Here is a 13,321-nt window from a genome sequence, read left to right as displayed (position 1 = left end):
ACATCCTGACACTGTTAAAATGATTGACTGCTGTTTGCTATGAGAAACAACAGCCTGCAGGCCTCTGTGTTACATGTGGCACGCTCGCTGCCAGCAGGGGTCAATCCAGACGTGATATTTCCCTTGTTCCACTGGTTCCTCATCCCCCAATGGGGCCGTCAAGCTCGCCTTTTCTCTCAAGGTTAATTTCATTTGAACCACACCAACTCTTGTACTGGCTTGCTGCTTGCCTGTGTTAAGGTTGCTGTCTTTATTGATTGCAGTGAAATAAAATTATGCCTCACTCTATAGAGGAGCTGAGCCCTGCTGAACACAGTTAATGATCCTCTTATAGCACTTCATACATTCCCTAGCTTATCTCATCTAACTGATTAGAGATAATGTATCTTATCTTGTGGAGTATTTCTTTTGCTGGCTTTTCTGTACGTCTCATTTGCATTTGATTATTAAAGTTACCTGCTATTGACATAATTGCATACTTTTGCTTAGCTGGATCATGCTTTAAACCTGTACAGATAAGTTAAATATCTCTTTGTTTTGAGGTTGCATGCTCTCCCTGTGCCTGCCTCCATAGGGTACTCCGGCTCCTTCCCAGCTGAACTTGTAAAAATCAGTTAAACATGAGTGCGATGATCACTGCTGAGCGTAAGAGAGCTTTCATGCATACAAGCTGATATGGTAAACATTGTCCTTATTAAAAGAAAATATCCAAATCTCTAAATTGAAATAAGAAGAGAACGAAGGATTCAGGAATGAAAGTCTGTAGAAGCAAGTCAGAATACCTGTTTATGTGAATGGGAAAGTGACAGGTGTAACAGTGAAGATGGAATGAATAGAAATAGCACAGGTGGAAGAGTTGAAGTACCTGGGTCGACTATCCGCAGAAATGGACAGTGCAGGAGAGAGGTGAAGAAGCGAGTGCCAGGGGTGCTTTGTGACAGGGTGGCAGCAAGAGCGGAAGGGAAGGTTTACAAGATGCTAGTGAGACCTGATGTATGGTCTGGAGATGGTGGCACTGACAAAAATACAGGAGGCTGAGCTGGAGGAGGCGGAGCTTAAGAGCCTCAGATTTTCATTTGGGAGTTACCAGGATGATTAGAAATGAGCAGTTTGGAGACAAAGTTAGAGAGACAAGTTTGACATGGGTTGGACATGTGCAGGGGAGGGATAGGGAATATACTGTGCAAAGGATGTTATATGGAGCTACCAGGCAGGAGGAAAAGAGGGAAACCACACAAAAGATGAAGTATTGTCACGATCATGCAAGATGCAGTCACTTAAGTACAGAGTAAAGATCATTTCTGAATCTAATTTCAATCCAAAATAAAAAAAATAGAGGCAATAAAACGTGGGCTTAGGAGACTTTGGTTATTTCTGTCCCCCTGTCATTACATGTGTCCATGTTAAACACATGAGCAGGAACAGTGACCTTGTTGAGTAACAGCAATAAAACCCATTTATTGCTCTTTACAGCATGAATGCTGAGCACACGTACAGTATCAATCAAGGATCCAAGTAAGCTGTACACAGTGAGGAAAAGCTGCTCTACACCGGGAATTCTTCCTCATGTCCTGACAGAAAAATGCTTCATTTGGAGGTGAAAATTAGATATTTTAGCTGAAGGGCAAACAATAAGCTGCTGATGGCGTCACCGCTTGGCTTGGTGTGGCTGGTGTTAGCCTTCACTTTGGTATTCAAGCCAGTGGCTGCCAACACCTGTTTGAACCAGGATTTTTCTTGCTCTCACGGATTATGTGTGTCTGAGGACTGTGTGTGTGACTTCACCGACGACTGTGGAGACGGCAGCGATGAAAACAACTGTGAGTGAAATGTGAAAATGGACACACAGTATAGAAAAATCTGAGAGTAAAAATCTATTTTTATCCACGATCTGGTTTCAGTTCATAGTTTGTAAATTTGCTTGTGAATCAAACATTTTCTCTTTCTTTTAAATGCAGTGGAGAACAACCTACATCCTTTTTAAGCTGTTTAAACATTTTTCTGCATCTTTGAGAGTGAATTTGCTTTTCTTTTCTCTCGCTGAGAACTCCGGTCGCTTTAAGCTGCACACAGTGTGTAACAAAATGCACCGAAACAGAAACAGTTTGTGTGTTTACTGATATTTGTTGAGCGGTTCGAAGCGTTGCGTTTGAAATGACCTGAAAATATTACTTCTTCTATGCTCACTCCTCTTCAGTATGGCTAAGCTAGATGCTGAAGTACTGCAACCACAACATATTGACATGTGCGCCTTGAATGGTGGATTCACCAATAGGATTGTCTTTTATGTTATTGATCCTTCCATTTAGCTTCAGATCAGTTTGATGTCTGTTGTCTGGGAGGTGCACACAGTGATGTGAAATAATCAATAACGCCCCTCAGATGTCTCAAGCCTAAAGTAACAAACCTATTTTAAAGATGTTAGGAGGAGAAAGTACAGTTATTTGGATATTGCACAAAAGAAGTAGAGAAGAGGTGGAGTGGGTGGAGACTAGTGTCTGGGGTGATTTGTGATTGAAAGATAGCAGCAAGAGTGGAAGGAAAGGTTAGCGGCAGTGAGACCTGATGTGACGTGTGGTTTGGAGGGCTGACAAAAAGACAGGAGGCTCAGCTGAAGATTTTAAGATTCTGATTTAGAGTGAGAGCAGACAAGATTAGATATGAGTACATCAGAGCGACAGATCAGGTGGAGCAGTTTGGAGACAAAGTTAGAGAGGCAAGGCTGGTTTGAGATGGTGTAGACATGTGCTGAGATGTTGACGATGAAGCTGACAGGCAGGAGGAGAAGAGGAAGACCACAGAGAGGATTCGCAAATGTAATGAAGGAGGACATTTAGAGCGTTGGTGTTACAGAAGAGGATGCTGGATAGGCTGAGATGGAGGCAAAGATATTTGTAATAAATATATGCACTTCATTACTTTCCACCTCTATGTTTGATCATGATGTGTCACTCTAAACTATCAGGCTTAGATCCACCTGAAAAAAATGATGGGACTGAAAGAATTAACGACTGTCTTAAAGTGGATTTTCTAAAATAATATTTTTTCTTCCTTAACCATTAAGAACTATTATCTTTGGTCATTTATTGTGTAATTAGTATTACAAAACTTTTTTTTTAAAATCATCAATCTTACTAACGCTTTAGGAGTAAGCATTGTTCTAAAAATCTGTAGCTTTAGGGCTGGTCTCTAAAATCCAGATCAGTAATATAGAACACATAGAAATCTAATCTAATCGAAAGAGTAAATTTTTTTATGATGGATATAAAATTTTGTCGACAAGGATCTATAAATGGGCAGTGATTGTTGTAATCTTGCCTGATACCTTTGAAAATACACCATGGCACTTTTGAATTATAAACTGCAGTTTACACTTTAATATATAATGATGTGAACTACATCAGAGGCTTAACAACAAAAGAGCAGAAGTGACAGATATTTGTTACCATTTTCTGCTGCAGGTTCAATGTATGAGAGGTGTGACTTTGAGGAGGGTTTCTGTGGCCTGATCCAAAGCTCAGAAATGAGGGCTCAGTGGTCCAGAACAACTGAGGTCGCTGGACTCAAACATGACCACACAAACAACAAATCAGGTTGGAGCAGCTGTCATTTCCACATGATGACAACACCTATTATGAAAGTTTTCCTTTAAATTTTCCTCCTCTCTCCCTTCAGCACATTTTCTGTCCCTGTTACCCGTCAGAGGAAACAAAACCACAGCAGACCTGAAAAGTCCAGTCTTCCCACCCAGCCGCACCTGCCAGGTAACAGAATCTACAGTAAACCACAGCCTCCACCAACGTGACATCACCTGATGACCTTCTTTTCATTTCTGCTCGTCAGATGAGTTTCTATTATTATTTTGGAGCAACTCACGGAGATCTTCAGGTCTTGGTTCAAACTCATCCAGCAGGTCAGAGCACAGCAGTGTGGAAACCCTCAACTCAGCTACAGAAGAATACGTGGCTGCGGGAAGTCCTTCGCTTTTCCAGGAATGACAGTTTTCAGGTCTGTAACAGTGTAATCACTGTCTAATACTAACAGCGTGTCCCATATCAGATCATGGTGTCACAAATGGTCTCAGTTATATTAGTATTTAATTTCTAATTCATACATATTAAACCATTCTTTAAAATACCTCCGACTCCAGCTTGTTAGCGTTTAATCAAATGTATTATTACCTTAGGCACCAGTGGTGTTACTGCTCTTTCTGATACTATACAGTAGTCTTTTTTTATTGTAGTTTTAATATTTTAAAGTAAGAGCCCATAGAAAATGTGCTAAATTGTACTGTGCCTTTCGTATTGTAGCTCAGTATCACTGTAGTGCATTAGCTGTGTCTCGTACTCTGCACTGCTCCTGAGTAGAATTTAGAAAAGGAAAAAGTCAGAAAGCAGCTCATTCGAGCCCACAATAAAAATGAATGAGCAGCAAAACCTGAGAGCAGATTTCGGAGGCACAAGAAAAGAAAAATATACCCATTAAATCCTTGAATCCTTTTCCTGTGAGCTGCACTTTGACTGATGCTTCCAGGTGCATTATGAATGAAAACAGGTTCTATAACATATAATTTATTGTCTTTTTAACTTGACAATATATCTGCTGTCTTTAATTTAAACAACATAATCTTAAAGCTGCTCTTATTATTGTTTCCTTAAATAAAATTCAAGAGAATCATCAGATGACTGCATTTTCCCTCAACTTTGTGCATCCCCTTGCTTTGGCTTTGCAGCCAAACATCTTTTGCTTCCTTGATTTACTATCTCTCTTATCTGAGTCATTTTTCAGCCACAGCAGGCAGGTGTTTTTAAAAACGACCCCAGCAGCACACAAACAAAGTTAGCAACATAAGGGATGGTGCATTTAGTGGCTAAGGAGTCGAACATTTACACCAGAGCTAGGGATGTTCTTGTGGAAAGCACACCTTTTTGATTGTGAGCACTGATGCCATCAAGTTCCCATTAAGCCCTGCAACTAGACCTAATTTGATAAAGTGAAGTATTCTGCCTGGGAACATATAAACTAAAATAATTTGTGTCTGGCAGCCATATTGTGGCCTGGGGCCCCTCCTACAGATAGAGCCAGATAATTAGCTAATCACTCAGGACCCGCTCTGGTTGATATTTTACTTTAGCTGACCACATAAATGAGCTCTCAGGTTTAGGCTCCTTCTGGCTTTTGCCGGTGCTGCTTCATCAGGAACTGGTGGAGAAAACATCTAAACTAAATGGAGGTCATCCCAGTAAATGGTCAAAAGTCATGCTTGTCATGTTGGGCCTACATCATAACCTCTTGATGTTTTACTATAATCTGGTTCAAAGGCTTTCACAGGTTTAGTAGGTGTTATGGTATACAGTGTTAATAATGCAGGGTTTATTGTAACTAGCAAAGTCATCACAGAAGAAGCTTCACGACAGGAGCGTTTTATATCCACTGCGAGGGTACTGACCTACTCTTAAGAGGCCATCTGGAGTCCTGTGAAGCCTGCTGTTGTGTCCTTCCAGTGTCCTGAGACAATGTCAGTGTGTCACCGTCCCCTCTTCTCTGCCTTCACCATCTGTCACCCAGGAGTGCCCGCTCAGTTTTGTGATGTAGCCGACGAGTAGCAGGGGGAGTAAAGAGAGGCCACCTCTCTGCTAACATTCACTTTCCCCTCCATTAATCCACTTCCTGTTTCCAAGGTAGTTCAGTTAATTGGGTTTTCATTTGCCCTGATTTCAGTTTTAGTCAGTTTGCTTTATGGGCTGCACCTTGAGGTTAGATTTCCTCTTTAACTGTGTAGCAGAAGAACTTTTCATTTGGTCAGCTTGAATCTTGTAAGATCAACAAAAAATATATCACTCATATAAATATTTTTCCAGAAGCCGGAGGATGAAAATCTAATCTGCGATATGATTAAGGAGTGTTTTGTTGAGCTGCTTCTACTCACAATAACGACATAACTCTGTGGATAAAAATACCCAAGATTTTAAGAAAGTGGGGGCACACTGTCTGGATCAGATAAACACTCTGGCTCAGCTGTGAAATCCTAAATAAACAGTTATGTAAACTCATTGCTGTAGATTATATTACCCTTGTGACCTCAATTTTCACTTGTGGAGGTAAAAGAAAAACCATCTGAGATGTGTGACTGATGGAAATTCTATTTTTCTGAGCAGTCTTGATGACGCAATCTACTGTTTGCTGAGATCAGTCATAAATGACAGGCTGTAAAACTGCACCGGTGCAGATAACGCTGTTCTGTGGACTTTGATCAGCGTGTCTATGATATTATTCTGATAGCACTCTGACTAAGGCTCCATTTACACTGCAAATCTGTGAGCTTGATTCTGATCATTTGATCAGATCTAATTTATTTGTAATAGTTGTAGTTTTCATATATATTTTACTTTATTAGATTTCAGTGTGAACCAGTTAAGGTCCTAAATTGACCGAAACAACAACACATTACTGTTTTAATGTGTTGTAAGGTAAATAGGTGTAGTTATTTAGTCAAATATATGTAAACAGACATGGATTTACTATATACCAGGCAAAAACAGACTTTTTTGCAATTCTAATGAGCTGAAAAGTCAATATTTAGCGTGACCACCTTTATTTTTCAGTGCAGCTTTCTTGTAATTTCTTTAGGTCTTCAGGAATAGTTCTCCAGGGTTCTTGAAGGACATTTAAAGCTGTTCTTTGAATGTTTCTGCCTTTTGTTCTGTTCTCTGTCAAGATGATCCCACACTGCTTTAATAATATTGTGGTCCGAGCTCTGGGGAGGCCTATCCATGACTGATACTGCTCCTCTGTGTTTTTGTCTATCCAAATATGCATCAGCAGGAGTGTTCTGGGTCATCGTCAGGCTGAAAAATGAACCTGTTGTCAGTCAGACTCTTTCCAGATTAATTGTTAATAATTCCATCAAATTGGACATGATCCCAACACCAATGGCTGAAATGTTGTATCTCTTTCCTGACCTCCTCTGTACACATTGACAACAATCTGAGCCAAAATTCTGGATTCATTATTTCATGCCACTGACTTTTATATCAAGCCTTGTGTAATTTGGCAGACATTAGCCTTTTTTCCCTGTTTCCCATCCTTAAGAAGGGCTTCTTCTTCTGAGACCATTTCTGATGAGGCTTCAGTGAACAGTAGACGGATCTATTAAAGGGTCAGGTGTCTCTTTCAGGTCATGTGTCAGGTCTTTGCTAGATTTCTTTAGATTTCAGTTAGATTTCCCTTCATCTATTCATCTATTTTTTGTTGTTGCTTCTTTTTTGTAATTTATTCCCATACTTGTTACAACCTGTTGTAATAAATATAGAAACAAGTATTTAAACAGAAATCAGGAATAATCAATGAGAACAAATATGAAAACTGAATGGGTATATGAATATTAACAATAATAACGATTATGATTTTTAAGACGTTAATAATATTAGGCCTACTCAAATTCTAAATAATTTAATAGGAATTGAATGGATCCTGACAGGCACTACAAAAAGACGGACAAAACCCACAAACGTTAGGATTAGCTAATATAACAGCATTCTGTAAAAACAAGGTTTAATAAAGCTTCACGGTCCAACATGCTCATGTAGGCTCTGTTTGTCTAGCAGAGCTGCAGCAGCCTGTTTCATTGATAAGAAGCCCATAAAGTCTTATTTATAAGTTAATATTCAGTAGAAGCCAATACATTTGTGAGAGGATTAGAAAGAGGGTGAGGATTAAAAGAGCTAACCTTTGAATTAGGCTTTTTGAAGCACAAATGTTCTGTTTGTATGCCGATACAGAGCTGGAATTATGAGTGGTGGGACTGTGACAATAACTATTTAATTGAAAAAGACTTTATCCCAAATATTAGAATGCTAAGGGACATTTTTATATCTGTCGATGACTCTAAACAAAACTCCTTTCACATGAGAACTGTATCTAGTTGAGGATCATGTAGTAAACTGGCACACATCCAAATCTGATTCTGTCATTTAAAAAATAAAATAAAATAAAAATGGAGTCACATACGATATAAAATCACTGGCCATTTCATTAGGTACACCATGAATGTCGATCTGTGGGATCAGCACTCTTGCACAGGAAGTCTGGAACAGCTCTCTGTTTAAAAAGTCCTAATCTCTGATACTACAAGTCTTCCCCAGCAGGCAGTGCAGAGCTTAGATGGAGCCAATGGCTCAGGAGACTCAATGCATTCGAGCTACCTCTCTCCTCCGTGTGTCTACCCCACATATGTCAGTGGTCCCCTTGTCCCTAAGTGGCCTTGGAGGTCAAAGCAAATTCTATGGCCACACCTGTTAATGGCCGCTGCCCTCTAGATCAGTGCTCTTGGAATGTAGCTTAGTTTAATTCAGTGACTTGGAAAACTAAACCCCAGGAGTCTGTTGCATTCAGAGGCTGGAGTGAGCTGTAATATATGCATTATACTAATGCAGATTAATACTCAGGTTTTTACCTTTAATGTTTCACAAAGGGTTAAAAAGCAAGGAGCAAAGCAAAAGCAGAATAAAAAAAGGATAAAAACAGAACAAAATCACTTTAATTATACTTGTTTAATTAACCTATTCGAGCTAACGCTGACTTTGTTCTCATCTCTGATAAACGAGTTGAAAAGAGAATGACTACACCTCAACCATGACGCACGTATCTCTGTGTTGATACTAATAGTCCAACAGGACAGCAGCATCCCTTGGAAATTCAATTCCCCAGGAATACAGTGGAAATCCAAACTCTCTTGAATGTATAATCTAACATAGTAAAACTGAGCAGAGAAAAAACAAAAAAAATACAAAACTAATTTGCACGTTCACAGTTTGGGCAGCAGTTGATCGCTCTAGAGTCTCTGCTGGAATTTCCAACTGTGAACTTCTTAGATCCAATCTTCTGAACTGCTCCTCTCACAGAAGACAAAGGGAAGAACCATTTATTTCTGCACAACACTTTAGTACCTTTCTCTCCCTTCTCCTTCTAGTCATTACATCTTCTGAGATGACATCTGACCCCACACATGAAGACATCCAGTTACCTTTGTTTGGCATCTAATCACACGATGTCCAGCCACACTATATCGCCCCCTTATTATTTGACTTTTCCACATATATGATTTAAAACAAAGTTTAATCTTTAAAGTCAGTTCATCGCATTTTCTTTTTTTCTATGTTATTCTTAACATAGATTTATAATTACCCTGTTTTTACATCCATTTTAACATAATCTCTTGTAAATTTTAATACAGAGAAATACTTTTTCCTCACTTTTTCTCCTCAAAGCTCTGTTTGACACACACACACACACACACACACACACACACACGCACACACACACACACACACACACACACACACACACACACGTACACATCACACCTTCCAAGGTCACACTCTCAGTGAGAGGCCTGCTATTATTATATTACTATTATTTGTTGTATCGATTAAACCTAAAACTGATTATAATCTGATCAGTATCAAGCAGTTAAACCTTATTAACTGTCAGAAAAATCTTATGAGTAATAGTTCTGTGTTCAACAATTATGACACTTAAAACCATTTCTCTTATTCAGAATCATGTATAATGATGGGTTAGTGACACATTTCTTATCTTTCACATGCCTGCAAACACACAGAGACACAAATCTAAACTGGATCATGTCTATTTGTCTATGCACACAAAATCCAAACACTACAATAATTTTCATTCCTCAAACTGCATTTTTCATACAGCATATTAATCAGATTTCTTTCATGACTTTCATAACCAAGAATAAAGATGATTTACAATTAGCAAAAGCACATGTAGATAAACTCTTTTATAGCACTCTGTGTCATTTTTGACATAAAGTCTGGATGTTAAGACCTCTTACCCTCTCTCAGATGTAACCCATTGTCATGCCTGAACCATTGATACAACGTAGGATGGATTGGTTCGTGCTGTTTACACCAAATTCTGACCCTACCATCTGTTGATCTAGATGACATGCTGAAGTTCAAGGCCACATGCATAAATGAATTGGCCTGCTGCCATGTGATTGGCTGTTAAAGAGTAATTATAGGACAGGTGTACCTAAAGAAGTGGCTGGTAAATGTATGAATCACAGATTTGGCCCATGTTTGCCCAAGAAAATCAAATCTAACTGGTTGGTTTGTTGATGGCTGTGCTTCTCAGTAACAGACCCCTCTGGATCTGAGTCAGCTTTATTTGTATTGCTTCAAAATCACAACACAAGTCATCTGAGGTCACTTTAGATCACTTTTTTCTGAGAGTCCTCTAAAGTTCCATCAAGCACATCTAACTGAACTGCAGAGGTTACATCACATCAGCCTTAAACTGCACATTTATGCTGCCAGTAAGTAAATGTGACCAAGTTAACACACCAAAATAGGAAGATTAAGCTCCTATAAGTTATATTATGAACAACTTCTGTCGATCTTATTTGTGCCTCATTTCTTTTTTGGTGATTTTGTTCTTCTCTGGTTTTCATTGTCCTTTCTTCCCACTAGTTTCCCACTAACATGTGAATAAGCTCACAGCCTTAGCTTGGAGCAAGAGCTATAGGCTCACACATGTCTAAGCACAGTAAACACCACATGCACAGATGCTCTACACATACTATAGGCACGCATGACAACCAAAGCAAACCAATGGTGTAAATTAAAAGTGGTGGCTGAGTACTCTTTTATCATTTCTTTCTTTCTTTATCTACCAGGTGGTGATTCGAGGAGAACTTTCAGCTGACAGCGAGGCCTCTGAGGTCCTGGCCATCGATGACTTATCCTTCAGCCCCGGCTGCGGGGCTGTGTCTGGTACTGCTACCATTAATAACATCGCACCACACAGACGGCACAAGTTCACACCCTGACATTTTGAAATATCGCCGCACATAAACAGACCCCCACAAACTTGTTTTGAATACCGATGCCAGGGAGGTAGGGTGCTAAAACACCTGGGATGGCATTCATAACAGAATAACTGCATCGTTAAAATAGTGCTTAGTGCATGTTTTCTTGATCTGAATATGGAGCGTTTTTTGTGTGTGTTGGCTTATTTGAGTCAGCTGTAGCGTGCCGCCTGCAGCTCCGTGATGAATTTGATGCGGTTCAATATCTTGGCCGGGAGCGTCCAGCTGGCACTTTGGACATAATCTGAACATGTTGCTTTCACATTATTTTATACAGTTGCGAGCCCAAAGCATAGCATCACCACAACCCCATTATTTATCCAATATAGTATGCTGTTGATGCTCTCTCACCATGAAATAAACAGCAGTTGAACTTTTTTATTGATCGTCTTGTTTAGACTACAACCTTGAGCTTGCATTAGGCCTCTTTAGCTTTCTCTGGAGACAGCGTTGATGTCCTTAGTCACAGTTTTCCAAGAGTGTCCGAGGGACTTTTACTTTGTGCTGTGCTACTTATCTAAGCCCGATCGTTTATTCTGGTGGAGGGAGCTCCGTGTTTGTTACTTTACAGCAAACGCTGATGCTAAAAGTTGTGGTTCTGAGTGAAATATCTCAACAACTGTTTCTTGGATTGCCTTAAAATTTAATCATATCCCCCTTCAGGATTTTCTAAATAATACTTGCAAAAATAACAGCATTCCCACGAGCCTCAGATTTACTTTGTACATTCTCCTTCTTCTTTTATTGAACTTCTGACTTTAAATACTTAATCCAATTTCTCCCCCGTGGTGCTTAAGGACAGGACGAACTGCCTCCGTTTGATCATCCTTGGCAGCACGCAGATTGTTTCTGCGTGTTGTGTTACTTTCCTGAAGACAAACACTTCAGTCAGTAGACGCTCAAAGAAGGCTTATTGAGTGATAACTTGATTGACATGTCGTGCACAAGAAAGAAAAGTTAAGGAAACGTGAGGTGTTGGTGGTGTTTAGATTAACGTGTTGTGACTTCATCTCTATAAAAAGTTATTTTCACCACAAACTGAATAACAACAGGTCCTTATGATGGGACTTTGGTGTAGAAGGATGCAGAGCAGGGCAGCTCGGCTCGTTTGTGATGAACGTGAATAACCTTGAAAAAATTAACTCATAGAGGTTGTAGCAGCCTTCCTAACTAGGCTTCATTTCTGTGACTAAAACCTTCAAAAATGTACATTTTTCATATAAACATTAAATCTAGTGGCAATCAGTATGTGGAGAGTTGCTCTTGGCATTTTCAGCTCATTGTTTTTGGTCAATCCCAGTAGACTTATTCATTACCTACCCGGCACCAGAGCAGCAGCTAATGAGACATTATTTTCTTCAGGAGATGGTGAAGATCTAAACTGTGCACAGGGGAGGAGTGAAAGCTGGTGCTGTATAAACAGGCAACTGTTTTCAACATGCTTTCTATATAATATTAAAGTTGTCAGTTTTTTTGTTTACAGCCTTTTATCTTTCTTTCTTTTTTTTGCTGCTCCCAAATGGGGGAAAAGTGGCAAAGAGTATTTATTAATGCAAAAGATCTTGTCACTGCGTATTCTTAAGAGTGTGGCGAAGCATCACCAAGCCTAGTTTGGCATGTCTAAGTAGACGAGACAGTTCAGTGTCACCTTGGCTCATGGTCCCTTTGCTTCCATCTGTCTTCTGCACTCACAGTGGATTTATTAAAAGCTCCAGACTTCAAAAGAGGACTGTTAGTGTCCCTGTAATCACATAAAAAACCAATAAACCAAATGCTAAATAGTGCACAACAGACAGAGCTCATTAGTCAAATTGTAAACTCAAATCAACTTAATACTTTTTTCTTTTACAAAACTCTGCTAACACTATACCTGAGCTGCACATATACAATTGAAAACACTGTTTTGAAAAGTGTCTGACATCTAATCTTGTCAACCACAAGGTTACAGAGGATTGTTATACATCCTTTATTATTCATCCTGTCTCATCTATGCCCAATTTATTTGTTACACTCAGTACTGGCGGCTTCACATGATCAAAATATAACCAATATATCTGAGCTGTAATCAAGTGGATGCGGCTTTGGAACTAAGTTGCTGTAACTGTTTGCCACGTTGTGTTGCAATCATTATTTTTCATTTATGTTCTGAACAGGAGTTTATTTTATAGTTCTCAAACTGAGCGCACAAGTTTGCAGACAGAAAACTATTTTCAGGCACACCTTTTTAAATTTAACCCTTTTTCGCCTATTTAAATGATCCAATATTCAGTTGTGCTTGTGGTGGGTGTTAACGTCATGACTTGGACCTCTGGTTAAGTTCAGGCAACAAAGCCGCTTGGTGAAGCTTTGCAGTTATACATTAAATGTTAAAAGACCAGTTTTGGTTAACCCGTTAATGCCTAGCCTATCATATTTGACACATTTGAT

The 13,321-nt window shown here is 39.4% G+C and overlaps 1 protein-coding gene across 2 annotated transcripts in view; it reads left to right on the top strand.

Annotated features, from left to right (window-relative positions):
• The first annotated feature begins 1,491 nt into the window (after positions 1 to 1,491).
• The window catches only part of malrd1 (MAM and LDL receptor class A domain containing 1), a 78,618-nt gene continuing 66,788 nt past the window's right edge, over positions 1,492 to 13,321 (top strand). The window contains exons 1-5 of one of the 2 annotated variants that reach the window (XR_003221780.1): positions 1,492 to 1,820; positions 3,462 to 3,593; positions 3,676 to 3,764; positions 3,844 to 4,008; positions 10,703 to 10,799. Coding sequence is in view for 1 of the 2 variants with exons in the window: in XM_013276476.3 (XP_013131930.1) it covers positions 1,643 to 1,820; positions 3,462 to 3,593; positions 3,676 to 3,764; positions 3,844 to 4,008; positions 10,703 to 10,799 (661 nt within the window). In the remaining variant the exon portion in view is untranslated. The remainder of the gene's footprint in view (positions 1,821 to 3,461; positions 3,594 to 3,675; positions 3,765 to 3,843; positions 4,009 to 10,702; positions 10,800 to 13,321) is intronic. The other variant, XM_013276476.3, reaches the window with a different exon arrangement.

This window comes from Oreochromis niloticus, linkage group LG9, assembly GCF_001858045.2.
Source record: "Oreochromis niloticus isolate F11D_XX linkage group LG9, O_niloticus_UMD_NMBU, whole genome shotgun sequence".
In the NCBI taxonomy this organism is placed as follows: Eukaryota; Metazoa; Chordata; class Actinopteri; order Cichliformes; family Cichlidae; genus Oreochromis; species Oreochromis niloticus.
Note: the sequence above shows the minus strand (reverse complement) of the source record. Positions and strands in the feature narration are given on the sequence as shown.